We start from the raw sequence: 23244 nt of genomic DNA, 5'->3' as shown, positions 1-23244 counted from the left end.
TAAAGTGCCTTATCTTAAAGGGACTTTTTTTTTTTTTTTGCGGTAGGCGGGCCTCTCACTGTTGTGGCCTCTCCCCTTGCGGAGCACAGGCTCTGGACACGCAGGCTCAGCGGCCATGGCTCACGGGCCTAGCCGCCCTGCGGCATGTGGGATCTTCCCGGACCGGGGCACGAACCCGCGTCCCCTGCTTCGGCAGGCGGACTCTCAACCACTGCGCCACCAGGGAAGCCCAAAGGGACTTTTTCATGATAAGCGATGTTTGCAGCTGGAGTGTTTGTACTTCCATGTTGCTTGGGCACACCAAAAGAAGTTGTAACTTCATTATGAAATTTTTTAAAAAATTCATTTACTTACTTATTTATGGTTGTGTTGTGTCTTCGTTGCTGCGTGTGGGCTTTTCTCTATTTGCGGCTAGTGGGGGGCTACTCTTCGCTGCAGTGTGTGGACTTCTCATTGCAGTGGCTTCTCTTGTTGCGGAGCACGGGCTCTAGGCACATGGGCTTCAGTAGTTGTGGCACACGGGCTTAGTTGCTCCGCGGCATGTGGGATCTTCCCGGACCAGGGCTCGAACCCGTGTCCCCTGCATTGGCAAGCGGATTCTTAACCACTGTGCCACCAGGGAAGTCCCCATTATGAAATATTACTGTGCAAGGACTCTTGGCTGGTAGAATAAATTTTTTTTCCTTTAAACATTTCAGTGGTCACTCAGTGGAGCTGCCTAAAAAATTCATGGTTAAAAACATCTTGTTCTTTTATATGATCTCAACCCATCTGTGTTGTATCTATGCTAGATATTCTTCATGCTTCATTTCTTATTTTTTCATATTGGTTGCTATAAGATAAAGGATTTGATTAAAGTACAGGAAATAGTAATTGCATATGTGTTGATTTTTAATGAACTGATTAATAGTCATTGGTTAAAATGTTTCTAATTTTATGATCTCATGTCTATTTACTGATTTAAGCTTGTGCTTAAAATTGTCAGTCTTCAATTCACCATTAATTAGGAACCGTGGAGTTTCTTTGTCTTCTAAGTCTTAATTGAGTTTATTTGCTTGTAGTTTCACCAAAAAAGGTGATCATGTGGCTAAAATAAGTAATTTATTTCCATTTAATTACATCTTGTAGTGGTAAACTATTATAGTGATTGAGGCTTATATTTAATCTTGTCAGATTATACAAACTGAAATTTGTTTTAAGTAAACTGTTTAAAGAAACAAAAGATTGAATTAACTTTGAGCTAATCATTGTCACAGCTAATTTTATAAACTTTTAGATTGAAAAGCTTTCTGAATTTTAGGAGCTATGTTTGGTTCTCTGCCATTGCAGAATACTATTTTTGTAAAATGCCTCAAGTTTACAAGGCCTATTTTAAAGCATTAAAACAAAGTATTTAAGAACAGATGTTAGTACATGTTAAAAGTAAAAAAGGCTGCTTTTTTGAGTTTTAATTATGATAATATTAGAAGGATTTTGAATTGGCAATCAACATCTCTAGTAAAAAAAATCATTTTTGAAGAAGTATTTAAAAATTAACATGTTATATGATTTTACAGCTTTTACCTACCTTTTAGTAATTGACATTGACAAATAAAAATTTTTATTTCTACTAGATAAGTGAAAATCTCTCCCAAGAGATGAAAGAGGTATAAAAGCTATTAAAGAGCTGTAAGTTGAGATTAACTGAAATATAATGCAAGTATCTTAAAGATGACACCTATGTTTATGCATTCTAAAATGGCTTTATCTGTCCATTTGTCTATCCAGAAAGCACTTAACTGAGTCTTCACTATTCTACATGCTAGAGATACAGTGTCGGATAAGAGAAAATCCTTGCCCTCAAAGAACTAGTATAGTCAACCAGTAGGTCTTTTTTTAAAAGCTTACCTTCAGTTATGTATAACGTTATTTATGTAGGTTATTATAACCCCTAACTTTCCTCACTTTCTATAATGTGTAAGACCAAATAATGAGATTGTTATTAAAAACACCATTTCCCAGCCAATGTGCCATGACTGAAATATGCTAAATAGACTTTGGTGTCTTAGCTCTCCTTTTAGACTCAGGAAGGCTGTGAGGCGGAGTGAGTGTTTATACATGTGCATGTGTGCATACATGATGTGCGGAGACAACGGAAAGGCACCCCTATTCTAGTATACTTTGGCTGGTTTGATGTTTCTCAGCCTGGGATTTGAAGAATACCAACTATGTTACCAAATGCAAGTTTGTGTGCCCAAATGCATGGTGAGGTGAGACAATACCGAAACATAGGAGTTTGGAGCAGAGAAAGGTTTATTGTAAGACCAAGCAAGGAGACGGGTGGCCCCTGCCCCCCAAACCCTGAACTCCCCGAAGGGTTTCAGCGAAGCTTTTTTTTTTTTTGCGGTACGCGGACCTCTCACTGTTGTGGCCTCTTCCGTTGCTCCGGACGCGCAGGCTCAGCGGCCATGGCTCACGGGCCCAGCCGCTCCGTGGCATGTGGGATCTTCCCGGACCAGGGCACGAACCCGTGTCAGCAGGCGGACTCTTAACCACTGCGCCACCAGGGAAGCCCTCAGCAAAGCATTTTTAAAGGCCAGGTGAGGGCTTCCCTGGTGGTGCAGTGGTTGAGAGTCTGCCTGCCAGTGCGGGGGACACGGGTTCGAGCCCTGGTCTGGGAGGATCCGGCATGCCGCGGAGGAACTAGCCCCGTGAGCCACAATTACTGAGCCTGCGCGTCTGGAGCCTGTGCTCCGCAACAAGAGAGGCCGCGATAATGAGAGGCCCGCGCACCGCGATGAGGAGTGGCCCCCACTTGCCGCAACTAGAGAAAGCCCTCGCACAGAAACGAAGACCCAACACAGCCATAAATAAAAAAAAAATTAAAAAAATAAAGCCAGGTGAGGGAGGGGGGCCGTAGGGTATGTCATCAGCTCATTGGTTGATATTGAGGTAAAAGGGCGGTTAACTTTATCAACCCTTAGGCGCCAGTAGGTCTGGGGCTACGTGCTCTTGATCATCAAGTAGTTAATTTCTTCCATTTGGTGGAGGTTTTTAGCATCTGAAAAAAACTCAGGAGATATGCATGAGATACTATTATCTGAGTACTTCAGAGAGGCTCTAAAGCAGAGGATATGGGGGAAGGGCATGACCCGGGAATGCCCCATAGGTTCCTGCTAAGTTACAGTTACTTATTTGAGACCCTAAAATTCTGAGCCGGGTGTCATGGAGAAGTATATTATGGACCTGATGAGTTTAATGGCTACTATTTTTAACTTGTTACATTGGACATAAAAGAACTGTCACTTCTCTCATAGTTTTGAATGGAATGGATTCCTAATGCTAGCCAATGAAAAAGGTTGAAAATGCACAGACTTCCATTTCTAGGACAGGGTGGTATAAGACTCACTTTTCTTTTTTTTGACTCACTTTTAACTATCCCTTCCCCCATTAAGTACAATTAAATGCCCTAGCAGTCATTCAACTGATAGCAGTAAAAGAACTCTGAAACTTGGGAAGAAGAAGGCAGACTAGCTAGGAACCTCAGCACTTGAGAAATGACAATATGGAGAGTTCACGAGGTTTTCTTTTTACCTTCCATTTACCCCTGGGCTGGCTGTTAGACCTACTACCCAGAACCACCAAAGGGCATAAAAAACAAAAACAAAAGCCTGCTTTCACTGACCAAAGGACTTGGAAAGGGGAAGCCCAACAGAGACCTAGTTGGGTCCACATCTGGGACCTGATGGGCAATCCGATCTGCCCACAGCCCCAGAAGGAGCAGCAAAGGCCCTAGCGATCCCAGCCCTTGCTCCATAGACGGGGCCTTGGCAGATAGTCTGATCTGCCAGCAGCAGCAGACATGGCCATTTCAGCCCCCATGCCATGATCCAGTCCTGTCATCTGGCCTGCTGACAACAGCAGCAAGAGCAAAGGCCAGGCTATACCAGCCTCTTCTCCACAACTGGCCCTAGTGGGCAGTCTGCCCAGGCCCGGTAGCTTCTGAACCCCTCTCCCTCAAGGTTGCCCTGGGGTAGCAACTGGCCCTGGAAAGCACCTTTTTTTTTTCCTGCAGATGGCATCAGCAGGGATTGACTGGGAGCCCCCAACAGCACCAGAAGAATGAAGCAGATCAAAGTAGCATTGTAAGGGCTCAGAAAACTAAACTGTCATTGGAACTAAAGCCCACAAAATTAGTCTAGGACGTATACACTAAACCTAAACAGGGCAACTGCCTGTAAAATAGAAGATCTGTGATCAAGGGTCTCCTAACAATGACCAGAATATCCAGGATACAGTTGAAAACCACTTGTCATACCTAAGTACCAGAAAAAACACAATTTGAATGAGAGAAGACATTCAACTGAGGCCAATAGTGAGTTGAATCAGATATTGGAATTATCTCATGGTGGTTTTAATTCAGCTATCATAAAATTGCTCTAGGAATTGGTTACACATTTTCTTGAAACAAATGGAAAGATAGAAGATCTCAGCAAAGTAGAACCGGGAGCATTTCCTAATGAATTGGATTTGGAATGTGAAAGAAATAAAAGGATCAAGATTGGCACCATAATTTTTGGCTAAGCAACTGGAAGGAAATATGGAGTTGGCCTTCAAATGTGATAGCAAGAGAGGAGATCAGGAGTTCAGTTTCAAACATGTTTCAGGATACGATGGCCCTTTCTCTTTTTATCCTCCATGCCCAGTATATTGTGTGCCTTATTGGTGAAGGGAAGTCCTTTTATGAGCCCTGAAAGGTTGATCCATCCTTGGGAAACTGATTAACATTGAACATTACTAACTTGCCTACTCTTTGTAACATGCAGGGACTTCGGTTCCTTACCTAACTTGAAAAATTCCTTAACTGTTTGGATATTTAATTTTACTGTCTTACACAAACAGTTATATCCACTTACTTTATACTCTTCTTTCTTTCCCCTAAAGCAGTTGCTTTCCAGGTCATCTCCTTTACTTCTTTAGACCTAGAAACTGATTACTACAGTTATAATTCAAAACCTATTTTCTGCTGCCCTGCACTGAGCTGAGTAATTGGGTGTAAATGCTTATTTCCTTTGTATGCTTTGCCTTTTTGCTAACTGTTTTTTGGTTAAAAGACCAGAGGTTGCATTATTGCCCGCTGAATATGCTTATATTAACATTTGTAAAAAGTAAATTACTTTTGGGGGTATTAATGAATAGACATTTAAATTTCATAGTTAAATGTTTTCCATCCTTTACTAAGCAAACAGTTGAATTACCCTCCTCTTTGTAAGAATTTAAACAACTTATATGCCATGTTTGAGAAAAAGAATATTTATTTCCGAAAAAAAAGTTGTTTAAAATCTGAGTGATTCATATTTACATCATAATTTGTATTGTTATTATAAATTTTAAAATTTAGATCATGATATCTGAAGTGTTGTTCAGGGAACACTAATGATTAATAGGTGCTACATGGATGATATGGTTAGAGTACGGTAGAGGAGAGAGATGCTTGTTTCCTAACTGAAAGACTTGGCTGCTAATATGTAATGTGAATGTGAGGTGGAGGTGGAGGGTAGGTATTGTATATGGTGTTTACCAAACTTACTTGACAGAGAAACTTATATTCTTTAAGGATTTCACAAGACTCCAATTTGGGAAACCCCAATTTAGAGTGTTAGTTACATTTTTGTTTCTATGCTACTATATAAATTTTGCATAATCCTGATGCAACTAAAATGAATAATAGAGAAAGGAGTATTGCCAGCTTTGCAATTTCTTTTACTAACTTATTTAATTTAAATTTTATTTAATAAAAACAAATAAATTTTATTAACTCAGAAGTGGATTTAACTTGTTATGGAGATCCATACAACATGGTTCTGAAGGGGAAGAGATTAACAGTACTCCACAGAAGTGTCACTGGAAAAAAATCTGTTAATGAATTTAGCAACTTCTGAGTTCAAATATTAATTCCCCCTCCCCCTCTTAGATGCAGAGTTGTAATTAATGGCAGGCAAAAATACTATTATAGGCTAATGTAGTATTTGGAAAACAACCTATGTTAGTGACATATTAACAGAACACATTCCTTTTATAAATAGGATTTACAATGTAATTTCATAGTGTCAGACTTCCATAATCATTAGTTTCAGCTTATAAGACTGGATTATGCACACAGAATTTGACAGTTCTGATAATATTAGTACAGTCATTTCAATATCCGTGGAGGATTGCTTCCAGGACCCCCGTGGATACCAAAATCCTCTGATGCTCAAGTACCTTATAAAATGGCATAATATTTGTGTATAACCTACGCACATCCTCTCATATACTTTAAATCATCTCTAGATTACTTAAAATACCTAATACAATGTAAATGCTATGTAAATAGTTGCTGGTGTGCAGCAAATTTAAGTTTTGCTTTTTGGAACTTTCTGGAGGTTTTTTTTTTTTTCGCCAAATATTTTCGATCTGCAGTTGTTTGGGTCTACAGATGCAGAACCTGTGGATAAAAATGACCACCTGTACTAATTATAAGTAATTAAGTTTATGAACACTAGGAGAAAAGGTCAGGCGCATGTTTCCAAAAAGTTGTTTCTCTATTAAATATTTTCATTGGGCCATTATTTGATATATAGTCCCACATTTAGAAAATAGCAAAATGTGAATGTGTAGCTCTTAATTTAAAAGTGAAAATTACACTTTTCTTGAGCCAGCCTTGAGAAGAATGGGGAGAACTGTGTTCATGTCTAGGGAAGACCCTTCTAAGCATTTGGTCTTCATGGCTGTACTTCTGCAAGATAATATGTTCTAAGAACTTGCACTTCTTTTTTCTTTCTGGGCTTCCTGTAGTCTTTAGCACTTCTTTTTTCTTTCTTTTTTCTTTCTGGGCTTCTTGTAGTCTTTCTGTGGGGGTGTTTCCAGTAGTTCCTTGGGGAGGAATTGGGGGATATGTCCATTGTTTTCTGGGGTTCAGTCTTCTGTCCTTTTTGGTCTGTATTCTCATTTATATCAATGGCTCCTGTTCACTCATGCTTCCTAGGGAGTATAGAGATGAGAACTTAGATTTTAGAGTTTGATATGTCTAGGCTTCAGTCCTGACTTTACTATCCACTAACAGTTTGGCCATAGACAACCTGGCTTAGCCTCAGTTTCCTAATCTATAAAATGGGGGCTAACAGTATATTCGCTATTTTGATAAATAAATTATAATAAATGGGAGAATCTATATAAAGTTCTCAGTGGCATGCTTGGCACATGGTATGTTGCAAATGGTAGTTGATGTTACCTTCATCATCTACATGTTGACCCCTTCCTTGAACTTTATACTCCTATCTAATTGTGCTCTCTAAATCTCTGCCTTGGTCCATGGAAATCACTATTTCTGAAATTGGTATTTTCAAAACACAGTCATGTGTCTCCTTTCTTTCTCAGCTTCTTTCTTCTTCTACCAGTTCTTTCTCCTATAGTAGTCGCTCTCTCATTTGGTGGTATCATTATTTACCCTGTAACTTTTGCCAGAAATCTGTACGTCATTCTTTCAACCAACCCCAACCATCCCCTAGCTAATCATTCACTACGTTGTCTTGTCAATTTATTTTAAGTCTCTCTCAGTTGCCTCTATTGAGGCATTGGTTTAGGTCTTTATCATGTTATGCTTAGGCTAATGTAATAACTTCCTGACTGGCCCCCATTCACTCCTCAACCTATCTTCCATTCTTCTGTCACAGTGATCTCTGACGCCCTTCTCCTTTTCCAGCCACTTCTCACCCTCCAGTTTTTCATGCCAGCAATACCAAACAGCTTTTAGTATCCATCGCATGCCATGCTTTGAGTTGGCTCCAGGCTGTTTCACATGCTACTACTTATTTCCAGAATTTTCTCTGTATCCTTGTTGGCCTGGAAAAACTCTTGTTCACCTTTCTAAGCCCTCCTAAGTGTCCCTGTCTCATAGAGGCCTTCTCTGACCACCTTCCTATCCACAGATAATAAATCTTTATATTATACTGTTTTCAATACTTTGTTCTATAACATACTGAAATTATGTACATTTACCCATAGCAATCTATTAGATTGGGAGTATCCTGAGGGTAAGAATTGCTTTATTAATCTTTTTTTGTTTGTTCTTTGTATTTTTTTGGTCTTATTTCCATTAGGGAAAATGAGGTAAATGAATGAGATAAAATGTGCAAGTATCAATAGAATTTTTTTAATGTTACTGCTTCAATATCTATTTGTGAAAGTTCTTTACATATTGAGCTAAAAAGGCCGAAACATGTACAACCAAGTCAGAGTACTTACTTTGGGATATGTTTATCTTACAGTCCTTTATGTGTTTTCTTTTTCATTTCTTTCCTCTTATGTCTATGTCCCTTTTTCCCTGTTTCTTATCTGTTACAAAAATATTTTTTTCTCCTCTCTCAGCAACTCTCCTTGATACATGCTCCATCATATACAAGCTAACGAAGACCTAGAGTCCATATCCCTCTACCTTGGCTCTAACTAACCCCAGCCCTTCAAACACACCCACACACGCACATATACCAATCAGATTTCCCAGAACTTCTGGATCCGCAGAGACTGCTGTGTATGCCCTGAAGTCCTTGCATAAAAGTAGTAAATGGTGAATGAAGCATACATAGACTCAGACCAGAGGATGATGTGCTATATAAAACCTAAAGCAAGGCCTACTAAATTTTTCACTGAACTGTCAAGGTTTGACAGAAGTACTAATTATGCCAATACAGGTTCCAACTTAGTAAATGCTAGTCTTAACACTATGAATTACTCATCTTTGACAGTTGAGCCAAATTTGTTCTGTTAGCATTTTGGAGATCCATTGCCAACTTTTTCAAATAAGTCTGCCCTTTCTATTTTCAAGGAATGATTTGAACTGTATGAGCTTAATTCCTTTGTCAGGTCTTTAATTGTTAACATTTAGGCAACAGTTCCTGAGACTTTGATTTTAATAATTTCCCACTCTGTGTGTTTCTTTAGCAGTGGCTATGATTAGGCAGACTTTTTTCCTTTGGTTTAGTCACTATACCTAAAGTAACTCAGTTTGGTGTGTTTATGAAAGTGTATATGTTGGTGGTGAGAGTGGGTACCAGAAGTATTAAAGAGAAAAAAAGTTTCAGAACAACATTTCTGTTCCCCTTTCACTACCACAAAGAAACAGGAAGACAAGGAAAGGATTTATAGATGGAATGATAAGCTCTTCTTTAGTGGTAATGACTAAACCAACAGTGTTGAAATAAGAGGAAAAGGACCATTGTTCTCTCTATTAGGTGTCATTCTTATATACATTTATGTGTCTATAGAGTATCATTTTCAGTATTATGTTCTTACTGCTAATATTGTCATCATTACTATTATATTTTTGCTTTGTTTTCTTTTTGCCCACCCACCATCTATTTCCCTCAGTTCCTAACATCAGAACTGTACAGACAGTAGTAGCAAGATGCAGATTTAGTAAATGAGTGGAAAAATACCTAGAAGTACCATGATTTCTCAAAATTGTATATGTTTATGTGAAATTCTGTGATATAAGTTTTTCAGTGGTTTGTTCATTCCTAGTTTGTTTTTGATATATCATTCACCAAATATTTCATGAGGGCCTAATATATACCGGACACTCATTGAGTTTATCTTCTAGTATAAATATTGGGTTGGCCAAAAAGTTTGGGTTACGGAAAATCCTGAACGAACTTTTTGGCCAGCCAATGCATGTAACATAATATTTGCATATATATTACATAAATTAAATGCACATACATATGTGTGTATTATGCACACACACAGTCGATGCTCATTATTTGTGGTAGTTATGTTCTAAAAAGTTGCCATGAACACTGAATGAGTAAATACTGAATCATTGCTCCTAGGTGAGATGCAGGGTTAGGTTCCTGTGAGCCTCCGGTCATGTTTTCTTCAACTAATCAATACATAACCTGTTTAAAGACACCTTATTTCATACGTATACTTGATTCTTTAACATTGAACTCATGACCAATAGCCCTATAATTTATGCCTGAATGAAGCTTACCCAAAGTGTGTTTTCTCCATAAGACATGCCACAGCCTTCTTGCACTTAGAAACACAAGAGAGTACTTTGGCAGTACACTTGGGGGCCATTATAAACAGTGAAATCACCAACAAAAAACACAAAATGCACTAATTAAATGGCAAAAAGGACACTTGCTTACAGTGAGAGCCGAAACAAGAAAGCAGAGCATCACCTTGTTCAACCTCAGCTGGTAACGTGTCAGGTGACTCAAAATTTTCACTGCTATGCATGTGTCCGTGAATGACTGTGAAAGTGCTGTGATTATTGACTTTGGGTTACAAATAAATTTTAGTAAGTGACTTAACAAATACTTAATCTGCAAATAATGAGTATTGACTATAGTCAACTATGTTGTATGTATGTATGTTTGTGTGTGTGTGTGTGTGTGTGTATGAATTTGTTTTTGGTCTTCATTTCCCCCACCCATATCTTCCCTTTGGTTAATTGGTTGTTGTTCTTCACGGTATCCTACATCTATTGTAGTACATTGCGCAATTCATTATAAATCTGATGAAGCTTCTAGGCCTGTGATACGGACAGGAAGTTCACCTCATTTATTGAAGGTTTCCTCATACACGATGTTAGTTTTTGTCTGTAAACCTCTCACAGGGTGAGAACTTTACATTATAGATGTCACTCCAAAATCTACTTGTAACAACTTAATGTATATTAAATTTAGTTCAATTAGATGTAGAATTACAATGAACATAATCGATACTGACTTTATGTTTGAGAATGTAAACAGTTTTTCTTCATTTATATATATCAGGTCACTTAAAATAATTTGTATTGTACAGATATTTTAAAAATTAAGACCTCTTTTGATTAGCGAGATCTTAGGGATGTACCCTCAGCTGTTAAAAATGTTATTTTTACCTGGGAAATATATTTGTGGAGGAGTGCATAAAGTTTATGTGTGTGCACGCGAGTGTGTGTATTTTAAAGAATACTAATGAAGTGAAAACCCATGAATCCATCATCCAAGTTAAGAATAGAATACTACTAGTACCTTTAAAAGCCACTGTGTGCCCCTTCCCAGTCACAATCTCCTTCTCCCCGTAACCACTATCCTGGCTTTTATACTAATGATTCCTTTTGGTTTTCTTTATAGCTTTACCATCTATGTATATATCCCTAAACAGTATATTGTTTATTCATTAAAAACTGAGTAGCAAGCACAAACTTAGCTGTGTAAGGAAAGGGCAATAATACCACTATTGTGTGAAGACTCAGATGAAGAGAAGCTGAACAGAACCTTTTGTTCACAGTCTGGCTTCAGATACCTGAGAGCATATAGGAGCCCTTGCTGGCAAGTCCGTTGGCAAAATCCCAAGTAAATCCCAGAACATGGAGCTCTTCATAGGCAGGACATCCGTGCTATAGTGCAGTGCTGGGTACTGAACATCCAGCAGGAGTGCGGTCAGGGGGCATGCACTGCTCTGCATTTCCTGCTTTTCAGCTCGCCGAAGCTGCCTCCCGCTCAGCTATTCCTGAGAACACTGCTGTGGACTGAAATGAGAGTCCTCTGCTGATCGAGGCAGCAGAGAGGAGCAGGAATCTCATCAGGCCCTGGTCAGAAAAAGCAAAACAGAGGAACCTGGCCCCAGATTACGTGGTTCTTCTGTTTTCAAGTTAAAGAGGTGATCAGTGGCATTGGGAATCTTTGATGGCTCTCTAGTTAACCTCTGCTCAATGCTTAGCTGGCAGCCTGAGATCTCACTCTCTTGTATTCTTGTGCTGAATCTCCTGTTTGCTGTCCCTTGGCGTCCTTTTTTACTGGTCTACTCTCTTGTTCTAGCAAACACATCCTACAATAATTTCTTCAGGAAGTATGCATTGCAAGTAATGTATTGAGCTTTTTCATGTCTGAAAATGGTTTTTTATTATTGATTTTTCTGACTCAGTGTAGACTTTAAAGGTTAGAAATATTTTTCCTTCATGATTCTGAAGGTGTCGCTCTAATGTCTCATTGCTTCTAGTGTTGCCATTGAGAGATCAGAAGCCATTGCAGTGCCTGATCCATTGTGTGTGAACTATATCGTCCTCCCCTCCTTGAGCACCCTTACCCCCTACTGCTGGAAATCTGAACGTTTTGTAGCCCATAGGGTTCTTATATTTCACAGTGGCATGTGTGAACATGTCTCTTATCTATTTTGCTGAGTACTTCATGGGTGCTCTTCTTAAAAATTTTTATTTTATATTGGGGTATAGTTGATTAACAATGTTGTGTTTCAGGTGTACAACAAAGTGATTCAGTTATACATATACATGTATCTATTCTTTTTCAAATTCTTTTCCCATGTAGGCTGTGACAGAATATTGAGCAGAGTTCCCTGTGCTACAGAGTAGGTCCTTGTTGGTTACCTATTATAAACATAGCACTGTTTACATGTAAATCCCAAACTCCCAGTCTATCGCTACCCCCCCTTCCTCCCGTAACCATAAGTTCATTCTCTATGTCTGTGAGTCCATTTCTGTCTTATAAATAAGTTCATTTGTATAATTTTTTTAGATTCCGCATATAAGCAATATCATATGATATTTGTCTTTGTCTGACTTACTTCACTTAGTATGATAATCTCCAGGTCCATCCATGTTGCTGCAAATGGCATTATTTCATTCTTTTTTATGGCTGAGTAGTATTCCATCATATAAATATATCACATCTTCTTTATCCATTCATCTGTTGATGGATAGTTAGGTTGCTTCCATGTCTTGGCTATTGTAAACAGTGCTGCAGTGAACACTGGGGTGCATGTACCCTTTCGAACCATGGTTTTCCCTGAGTATATGCCCGGGAGTGGGATTGCTGGATCATATGGTAGCTCTAATTTTAGTTTCTTAAGGAACCTCCGTACTGTTCTCCATAGTGGCTGTACCAGTTTAGATTCCCACCAACAGTGCAAGAGGGTTCCCTTTTCTCCACACCCTCTCCAGAATTTATTGTTTGTAGATTTTTTAATGATGGCCATTCTGCCTGGTGTGAGGTGATACCTCATTGTAGTTTTGATTTGCATTTCTCTAATAATTAGCGATGTTGAGCATCTTTTCATGTGCCTCTTGGCCATCTGTATGTCTTCTTTGGAGAAATGCCTATTTAGGTCTTTTGCCCATGTTTTGATTGGGTTGTTTGTTTTTTTAATATTGAGCCACAATAGCTGTTTGTAAATTTTGGAGACTAATCCTTTGTTGGCATTGTTTGCAAATATTTTCTACCATTCTGTGGGCTGTCTTTTCGTTTTGTTTATGGTTTCCTTTGCTGTGCAAAAGCTTTTGAGTTTAATTAGGTCCCATTTGTTTATTTTTGTTTTTATTTCCATTACTCTAGGACACTTCTCAGAAAAGGTGTTGCTGTGATTTATGTCAGAGTGTTCTGCCTCTGTTTTCCTCTAAGAGTTTTATAGCATCTGGTCTTACATTTAGGCCTTTAATTCATTTTGAGTTTACTTTTGTGTATGGTGTTAAAGAATGATCTAATTTCATTTTTTTACATGTGGCTGTCCAGTTTTCCCAGCACCACTTATCGAAGAAACTGTCTTTCCTCCATTGTATAGTCTTGCTTCCTTTGTTGTAGATTAATTGACCATATGTACGTGGATTTATTTCTGGGCTTTCTATACTGTTCCATTAATCTATATTTCTGTTTTTGTGCCAGTACCATACTGTTTTGATGACTGTAGCTTTGTAGTATAGTCTGAAGTCAGGGAGCCTGATTCCTCCAGCTCTGCTTTTTGTCTGGTTTTCTTATCAATGCATTGATAGGAATTGCATTGAATCTGTACATTGCCTTGGATAGTATAGTCATTTTGACAATATTGATTCTTCCAATCCACGAATGTGGTATATCTCTCCATCTGTTTGTGTCATCTTTGATTTCTTTCATCACTGTCTTATAGTTTTCAGAGTACAGGTCTTTTGTCTCCTTAGGTAGGTTTATTCCTAAGTATTTTATTCTTTTTGATGTGATGGTAAATGGGATTGTTTCCTTAATTTCTCTTTCTGATCTTTCATTGTTAGTGTATAGGAATGCAAGGGATTTCTGTGTATTAATTTTGTAACCTGCAAGTTTACCAGATTCGTTGATACGCTCTAGTAGTTTCCTGGTAGCATCTTTAGGATTTTCTATGTATAGTGTCATGTCATCTGCAAACAGTGACAATTTTACTTCTTCTTTTCCAATTTGGATTCCTTTTATTTCATTGTCTTCTCTGATTGCCGTAGCTAGGACTTCCAAAACTGTGTTGAATAAAAGTGGCAAGAGTGGGCATCCTTGTCTTGTTCCTGGTCTTAGAGGAAATGCTTTCAGCTTTTTATTGTTGAGTATGATGTTAGCTGTAGGTTAGTCATATACAGTCTTCATTATGTTGAGGTATGTTCCCTCTGTGTCCACTTTCTGGAGAGTTTTTTTTTTTTTTTTTTGCGGTACGCGGGCCTCTCACTGTTGTGGCCACTCCCATTGCGGAGCACAGGCTCTGGACGCGCAGGCTCAGCGGCCATGGCTCACGGGCCCAGCCGCTCCGCGGCATGTGGGACCTTCCCGGACCGGGTCACGAACCCGCGTCCCCTGCATCGGCAGGCAGACTCTCAACCACTGCGCCACCAGGGAAGCCCTCTGGAGAGTTTTTATTGTACATGGGTGCTGAATTTTGTCAAATGCTTTTTCTGCATCTGTTGAGATGATAATGTGGTTTTTATTCTTCAGTTTGTTGATGTGGTGTATCCCACTGTTTGATTTGTGCATACTGAAAAATTCTTGTATTCCTCGGATAAATTCCACTTGATCATGGTGTATGATCCTTTTAATGTATTGTTGGATTTGGACTGCTAATATTTTGTTGAGGATTTTTGCATCTATGTTCATCAGTGATATTGGCCTGTAATTTTCTTTTTTTGTGGTATTTTTGTCTGGTTTTGGTATCAGGGTGATGGTGACCTCATAGAATGAGTTTGGGAGTGTTCCTTCCTCTGCAGTTTTTTGGAATAGTTTCAGAGGGATACGTGTTAACTCTATCCCGCTTTCAAATGTTTGATAGAATTCGCCTGTGAATTCATCTGGTCCCGCACTTTTGTTTGTTAGGAGTTTTTAAATCATGGTTTCAACTTCATTACTGGTGATTGGTCTGTTCATATTTTCTATTTCTTCCTGGTTCAGTCTTGTGAGACTGTACCTTTCTAAGAATTTGTCCATTTCTTACAGGTTGTCCATTTTATTGGCATACAGTTGCTGTAGTAGTCTCATGATCTTTTGTATTTCTGTGGTGTCAGTTGTAACTTCTCCTTTTTCATTTCTAATTTTATTGATTTGAGTCCTCTCCTTTTTTCTTTTTCTTTGATGAGTCTGGCTAAAGGTTTATCAATTTTGTTTATCTTTTCAAAGAACCAGCTTTTAGTTTCATTGACCTTTGCTGTTGTTTTCTTTGTCTCTATTTCATTTACTTCTGCTTTGATCTTTATGATTTATTTCCTTCTACTAACTTTAGGTTTTACTTGTTCTTCTTTCTCTAGTTGCTTTAGGTGTAAGGTTAGGTTGTTTATTTGAGATTTTTCTTGTTTCCTGAGGTAAGATTGTATTGCTATAAACTTCCCTCTTAGAACTGCTTTTGCTCCATCCCATAGGTTTTGGATCATTGTGCTTTCATTTTCATCTGTCTCTAGGTATTTTTTGATTTCCTCTTTGATTTGTTCAGTGATCCATTGGTTGTTTAGTAGCATATTGTTTAGCCTTCACTTGTCTGTGTTTTTTATAGTTTTTTTCTTGTAGTTTATTTCTAATCTCATAGTGTTGTGATTGGAAAGGATGCTTCATATGGTTTCAATTTTCTTAAATTTACCGGGGCTCACCTTGTGGCCCAGCATGTGGTCAGTCCTGGGGAGTGTTCCCTGTGCACTTGAGAAGAATGTGTATTCTGCTGCTTTTGGATGGAATGCTCTATAAATATCAATTAAGTTCATCTGGTCTACTGTTTCATTTAAGGTCTGTGTTTCCTTATTGATCTTCTGTCTGGATGATCTGTCCATTGATGAAAGTGGGGTGTTAAAGTCCCCCACTATTATTGTGTTACTGTTGATTTCTCCCTTTATGGCTGTTAGTATTTGCTTTGTATATTGGGGTTCTCCTATGTTGGCTGCATATATATTTACAACTGTTATATCTTCTTCTTGGATTGATTCCTTGATCATTATGTAGTGTCCTTGTTTGTCTCTTATAATAGTGTTTATTTTAAAGTCGATTTTGGCTGATATGAGTAGTGTTACTCCAGGTTTCTTGTGATTTCTATTTGTATGGCATACCTTTTTCCATCCCCTTACTTTCAGTCTGTATGTGTCCCTAGATCTGAAGTAGGTCTGTTGTAGACAGCATATATATGGGTCTTGTTTTTGTATCCATTCAGCCAGTCTGTGTCTTTTGGTTGGAGCATTTAATCCGTTTACATTTAAGGTACTTATTGATATATATGTTCCTATTGCCATTTCCTTAATTGTTTTGGATTTGTTTTTCTAGGTCTTTTTTCTTCCCTTCCTCATTTGTTCTCTTGTCTTGTGATTTGATGACTAACATTAGTTTTGTGTTTGGATTCGTTTTTCTTTTTTATGTGTGTCTATTGTAGGTTTTTGGTTTGCAGTTACCGTGAGTTTTGATATAGCAGTCTGTGTATACACAGGATTGTTTTAAGTTGCTGGTCTTTTAATTTCAAATGCATTTCAAATATCCTGCATTTGTGTTCTCCTCTTCTTACAGTTGCTGGGTTTTATATCATATTTGTATGTAGATGATTTCCTACCTTTACTTTATATTTGCCTTTACTGGGGAACTTTTCCATTTGTAATTTTCTTGTTTCTAGTAGTGGCCTTTTCTTTTCTGCTTAGAGAAGTTCCTTTAGTATTTTTTCCAAAGCTGGTTTGGTGGTGCTGAATTCTCTTAGCTTTTGCTTGTCTGTAAAGTTTTTGATGTATACATATAACTGATTCACTTTATTATACAGCAGAGACTAACACATTGTAAAGCAATTATACTCCAATAAAGATGTGAAAAAAAATCTGAGTGAGAGCCTTGCTGGGTGAAGTATTCTTGGTTGTAAGTTCTTCCCTTTTATCATTTTAAATATATTGTGTTGCTCCCTTCTGGCTTGCAGAGTTTATGCTGAGAAATCAGGTGATGACGTTATGGGAGTTCTCTTGTATGTTATTTTTTGCTTTTCCCCTTGGTGGCTCCTTTTAATTTGGACAACTCAGGATTTAAGGTCTGGGAAATGTTCTTGGATTGAGTTCCTCTCCTCCATTTTCTTTGTTCTTTTGGTTCTACTTTCTGGGAAATTTCCTCAACTTTATCTGCCAGCCCTTCTATTGAGTTTTAAATTTCTTCATATATTTAGTTTTCAAGAGACTTTTGTCTTCTGAAAGTTCTGTTTTTGTTTCATAGTTATAGTATCTTTCCAGTGACATTAATGGTAGTTGAACGTTTTTTTCTTGTTTAGTCTGTTTCCTCTAAGTTGCTCTTTCTGTTTTGATCTCTGTCTTCCAAATTAGACTCTTCTCCAGATGTTTTGGGAGGTTGGTTATCTACTTATGATTAGGAATAGAGCAGTGGTTCTTGAGGGACATTTGACAACGTTTAGAGACATTTTTGCTTGGCAAAACTGGCTGAGGGGGTGCTACTGTCATCTCCAGGTAGAGGCTGGAGACACTGTTAGGCACCCTACAATGCACAAGACATCCTTGCACAACAAAGAACTATTCAGCCCAAAATGCCAACAATGCCGAGGTTGGAAAGCTGATTGAAAACTCTGAACTTGTGGCAGAACTTGTTGACTTTGGATTTCAAGGAAGGTGATCTGGTTGAGTGGTTTGAACAATATAACGTCATTATTTTTAGGTCTTTCCTTCTGGGCTGGTCACATTTTCAATAGAAAATCTTTCCTTTCCTGCCTGAAGGGTAAAGATCTAGCTTCTAACATTCCCCCCCGTTAATGGGAAATGGGGATGGGCTGTCTACATTCAGTTTGTGTGTGATCACATAAACCCCTTGCTTTTCATATAGTATCCACTTCCTCAACTGCCTTCTGTCCCCAGTTCTAAGACCCTGTGTTTTACCGTCTCCAGAAAATGGACCTCTGTGAGGATGGGGCAGGGTAGTTACCCGGTGGCATGGAGTAGAGGAGGAGGATCTAAGACTCTTAACTGCTTCTCTAATAGATTTCACTCAAACCTTGTTAGTTTGGCCCCACCCTCTCTTTCTCAGAGTTATCTGGTGCTGCCAGTTCAGGTGCTTCCTGAGAGTTCTGTAGTGTAAATGAGTTTGGTTCTGAACTTTTCTTATATTCTCCTTGCAATTTGGCTTTCCTATGAATGCTAAGCCAGTTACCATTACTGCATCTGCCTTCTTGCTTTCAAAATTTGATTATTAATTACTATTGTATTCTCTCATTCTCCCAGTCCTTTAAGACATTTTCTTTAGCCCCTTTTCTCTCATTTTAATGGGTTCAGGGAGAAAAGTTAATTTAGATGCATTTGCTAAATCTATCCTATTATCCTGGAGACCAACACATTATACTATATTCTAGCATAATTTTGTTTAATTCTAGTCACTTTTGATGTGCAGTTGTCCCTCAGTATTTGCAGGGGATTGGTTATAGGATCCCTGCCAATACCAAAATCCATGGATGCTCAAGTTCCTTATATAAAATAGCATATTATTTGCATATAACCCACACATATGCCTCATATACTTCAAATCATCTCTAGATTACCTACAATACCTAATACAGTGTACATGCTGTGTAAATAGTTGCCAGTGCAAATTCAAGTTTTGCTTTCTGGAACTTTCTAGAATTTTTTTTCATATATTTTCAATCCATGGTTGGCTGAATCCACAGATGTGGAACCTGCAGATACAGAGGGCCAACTGTATTTACTTTTGGTTTCATAATTGTTCAATTCCTAGACATGACCTTTCTTCACATTAATGAAAGCTAGAGGAGATTATTCTCTGTCTGCATAGAGACACAGCTACATTCTTTTCAAAACCTTACGGAAGTAATAGCAAATATTCAATTGTAACATATTCTAGTTTAATTGACCTTTTACTTTAAAACTTAGTATTCTGAAAGCAGCCAACTGCCTTGAGTAGAACCTTGTGCCACAATCCCAATCAATATTCAGTATTCTTAAAGAATTGGGTAAAGAATATAGATTTTATCAAATCTGAAATGCCGTCAATTGTCTTATCATTCCAGTTTGATTAATACCCTGGCCAGAATTAGTGGAAATATGAGAAAGATAGTAGTTTATAATGATGGCTTACAACTACCTCTGTCAGTATTCCCCCCCCCATAATTATTCAAGAATCGACTGTACTATAGACTAAAAATTTAAGGATGAAATTTCAAGATTCAAAAAAAGAGTTTAGGCCAGACTGAAACCTAGGCCTCCTGAATTTTTGCTGTTCCTTGAACTGTCATTCAAGTATAACTAATAAGTGTAATACAGAAGTTTTTATATACATTTTATTACACTCTCCTCCCCATTTTAAGATGGGAAAACAAGCCAAATTTTCTTATATCCTGTGTCTTTTTAGCGTTTTGATGAAATAAATATAATCAAGTCCTGCTAAAATTATAGACATGATATACTCATTCAAATTTTTATCAGTTTCCACTGAGTTTCCAGTTGATGGATTAAGTCCCCCAAAAAGTTAAAAGATTTTCAGTGTCTTTTTAGTGTACTAAATGGTTCACCTTTTCTAACCCCCTGGATGTCACTGAGAGACAGATCTTTGAAACTCTTTCCTCGTGACCTATCTTCATGTCATCAATATTTCAGAGATAAATTTATTTTCTTTGCCTCACATTATAAAAGTAGCCTAAAGAACCAAGGATTTGGTTCCTTTCTTTCATTCACAGACTTAAACACGTTTTTGGTGGGGTTTTTTTGTATCGGTATTCCCTTTTTCCTTGGTTCTTCCTAGCTTTCTTCATTCTACTATTACTAAAAGGGTTGGGGGAGAAGCTATGTTTTCTTCCTCACCTTTGTTTAAACAGGAAAAAGTAAAGAATTGAGTCTATTGACCAAAAATGATCCCACATACAGATCTTGGAAAGTATCCAAAAGGTGTAGTGAATTGAAGCATACTACACAAATGTATATATAAATAGAGTCCCAAGGGTTTAATGTTGTACAAAAACCAATTACACTAAACATTTCCTGAAATTGCTTGCTATTGTCAGGATAAGTAATCACAAGTAAGACATCCAGATTGAGAATGAAAACATTGTGGGATTCCTGACTCACATTGTTATATTGTCTTCTCACAGAGAAAAGTCTTTGAACAGTTTTGAGTGATTATCAAAAACGTCCTTTTCCTATAGAGTTCTGAAAGGTACGCTATTACCATTTCTTTTCCTTCCAGTTTAGCTTTGTTAGGTTGCTTGAAGAGAGAGATTTGAAACTGTAGCGTAACTGATGTCCTGATGATTGATAGTGGGATGAAATCAACTGATTCATATGATCTCAGAGAAATGTTTAAGTCTAGGTTAGATTATATTCGTTTGCCTGTCCTCTGAAAGAATAAAGACAAACTTACACTTTAAGGCAAAAATATCATAAGTGTCCTGTAAATGAAGAACTTTTCTCTGTCTTCTGATTGACCACATTCATCCAGGTGTACTGTTTCTACCTGTAAAAACCAATGAGAGTGTTTTATTTCCTGAGCAGGGGGGAAATACATACATGTATACACGTACATGTGTGTGTATTTAATAACTTAAACCATACTAGCCTTCAAATAAAATACTACAGTATATTGCGATTGCATTCTACATTAATCAATAGTTGATTCAAGCATGTTGGATTATCTTTAGTTCAGATACTTATTTGATAACTATTAATCACAAGGAACCGAGAGTGTGTGTTTGTGTTTTTAATGCCTGGGACTGGGCATTGTTATTTTATCAGTCATCACAGTTGATTCAACTGTATGGTCAATATTAGAGCCACCAATTTCAATTGAGGAGAGGACTGGGTAAGAAAGTGACTGGACCACTGGTTTTGCTAGTAGAAATTACTTCCTCTCCTATGGCAGTTGAGAATAATGCTAATTTGAAGTTTGAGGAGGATGAAGGATTTCTCTGTGACTTCACGTGAGACTGCAGAGGTTGTTGGAAACTAAATCATGTAGGGCTTTCTCTTTGTGAAGTGCCTATTTAAGTCTTCTGCCCAGATTTCCTTGTAGTATATTTTCTTATTTAAGAATTATTTATGTATTTTGGTTCTCGACTAAATACATGTGTTGCAAATACCTTCTCTCTGGGATTTTAAGCAGAAACATAATATCAGATTTTCATCTTTAAAACATCACTTCAAGAATGAATGGGAGAAACAAGTTTTCAGTGGTCCTGGTAGAAACTGTTAGTGGTTTAGACTATGGTATGAGTCATGCAGAGAAGTGGACAGGATTAAGAGATATTTGAGATAAACTCAGTAGGACTTGTTAGTGAAGATTAGATAAGTGATGGCTAAGATGAGAGAATGATTTAAGTTTCTGGTTCAAAAGGTAAAAGTTGTATACACTACCACTGTGAACTATTATTTTGTTTAAGATGCTGATAATATGTAGAGAAAATTACAGAGATTATTTGCCTTGAATATAAGAACGCTATCTCAAATTTTTAAAAGTGATTTTGAAAGTAAATTTGTTTCTTATTGTTCTGGTTTATCAACTTCAAATAACTACCTCATGAATTATAGAAAAATGTGTTCAAAACTATATTAAATTCTATTTTGAAAGCTATGGCTATAGTAGACAATGAAATATGAATAAACTGTTGAAAGGAGATAGAAACTTAAAATCAACAAATTAAACTTGGATTTTTTTTTTTAGGGGTCCCTTCAGTGTTGTGCGACGATGCATCAACAGAGAAACTGGGCAACAATTTGCTGTAAAAATTGTTGATGTAGCCAAGTTCACATCAAGTCCAGGGTTAAGTACAGAAGGTAAGAGATGGATTTCAAGTAAGTTATTTGATGTCTGGCTTTATTTCATTTCCAATCCATCTATCAACTTAACCTTCATCTGGGGGTGGGGAAGCAGAGGGTGTAATGTAGTGGGAAGTGGGTGGAGACAGTTTAAATTCAATTCTAGTTTGTAAGATTTCTAGAACACAGTATTTGAAAGATAGCTAAATTTGATTAACAGTGTTATGAAGTCATCTAGGATTGCTATTGGCCTATGTTTTTTGAATAGAAAGGAAGTAAAATCTGAAAATATATTTTTTAGGATCTAACTTGTAGTCCTATAGTATAGAACATGGGATGGGAAGGGTGAGAAGGGAAATAATGGCACAAATATAATCATTGCAGATTCAAAAGAAACTAAGATGAGTTCCCTTCAAGTCCATAACTTATTACCCTTAGGATTGTGATCTAATAGAACTAAAAGACGAATATATCACATATTGCTTAAGTCACTTATGGTGTATATGTGTAAATTTGAAAGATCAGTACTGCTAGGACTTGCAGGACTCAAAATTGTGTTTCAAGACATTGATATGGCTAATCATATTTATGTATAAATATTTATAAACAGTACAGAAGCATTTTAAAAGGTTTTTTTTGTTTGTTTTTTGCTGTTTTAAGCCATAGTTCCATGTAGCCATGATTCACGTATGGTCGCACTTCAGATGTCACAATTACTATTTTAAAGTTTCTAATTAGCCTGTCTTCTGTCTTTAGACTTTTTCGCAGTCCAGTAAAAGACATATCCTTCTTAAGTCCTTTCCTTCTTAATCCCAAGAGCAATGCAGTTAATAGTTTAAATTGGAAAAGCTAAGGCAGAGTAGCCTATTTATATTTTATCCAGTTATCTTACTTTAAGAAGTAGAAGCCCAGATACTGTGAGCTCCAAGTTAATCTATTCCTGCAGATCCTTTTTCAGGATCATTACTTTTAAATACTTTTTTGAAACCTTCTAAATTATTATTATCCATATACTGAATGTAGAAGATTCATAGAAGTTGTTACAAAGAATCAATAACTGATTTTTTTTTAGTGCTTTAATCTTTCAATTCTTAAGGTAAGATTTAGGGATTTTATATCTTACGGTTTCATATTTTGGAATTGGCTATTATTACTTTTGAATACAAATTATTTTATAAATTTAGCAGAATTTAAAATTCACTTCTAATCAGGTTTCACCACTATATTATGTTTCCTAAAACTTT

The 23244-nt window shown here is 37.4% G+C and overlaps 1 protein-coding gene across 7 annotated transcripts in view; it reads left to right on the top strand.

Annotated features, from left to right (window-relative positions):
* CASK (calcium/calmodulin dependent serine protein kinase) overlaps positions 1 to 23244 on the top strand; it is a 391985-nt gene that overhangs the window by 52713 nt on the left and 316028 nt on the right. For 4 of the 7 annotated variants that reach the window (XM_082609733.1, XM_082609731.1, XM_082609730.1 and 1 more), the window contains exon 2: positions 21906 to 22036. In XM_082609733.1, coding sequence (XP_082465859.1) covers positions 21906 to 22036 — 131 coding nt within the window. The remainder of the gene's footprint in view (positions 1 to 21905; positions 22037 to 23244) is intronic. The other 3 variants (XM_082609734.1, XM_082609732.1, XM_082609729.1) reach the window with 1 other exon arrangement.

This window comes from Mesoplodon mirus (assembly GCF_964341445.2).
Source record: "Mesoplodon mirus genome assembly, chromosome: X".
Lineage (NCBI taxonomy): Eukaryota > Metazoa > Chordata > Mammalia > Artiodactyla > Ziphiidae > Mesoplodon > Mesoplodon mirus.
The sequence above is the reverse complement of the archived record's forward strand: the minus strand, read 5'-3'. Positions and strand labels throughout refer to the sequence as shown.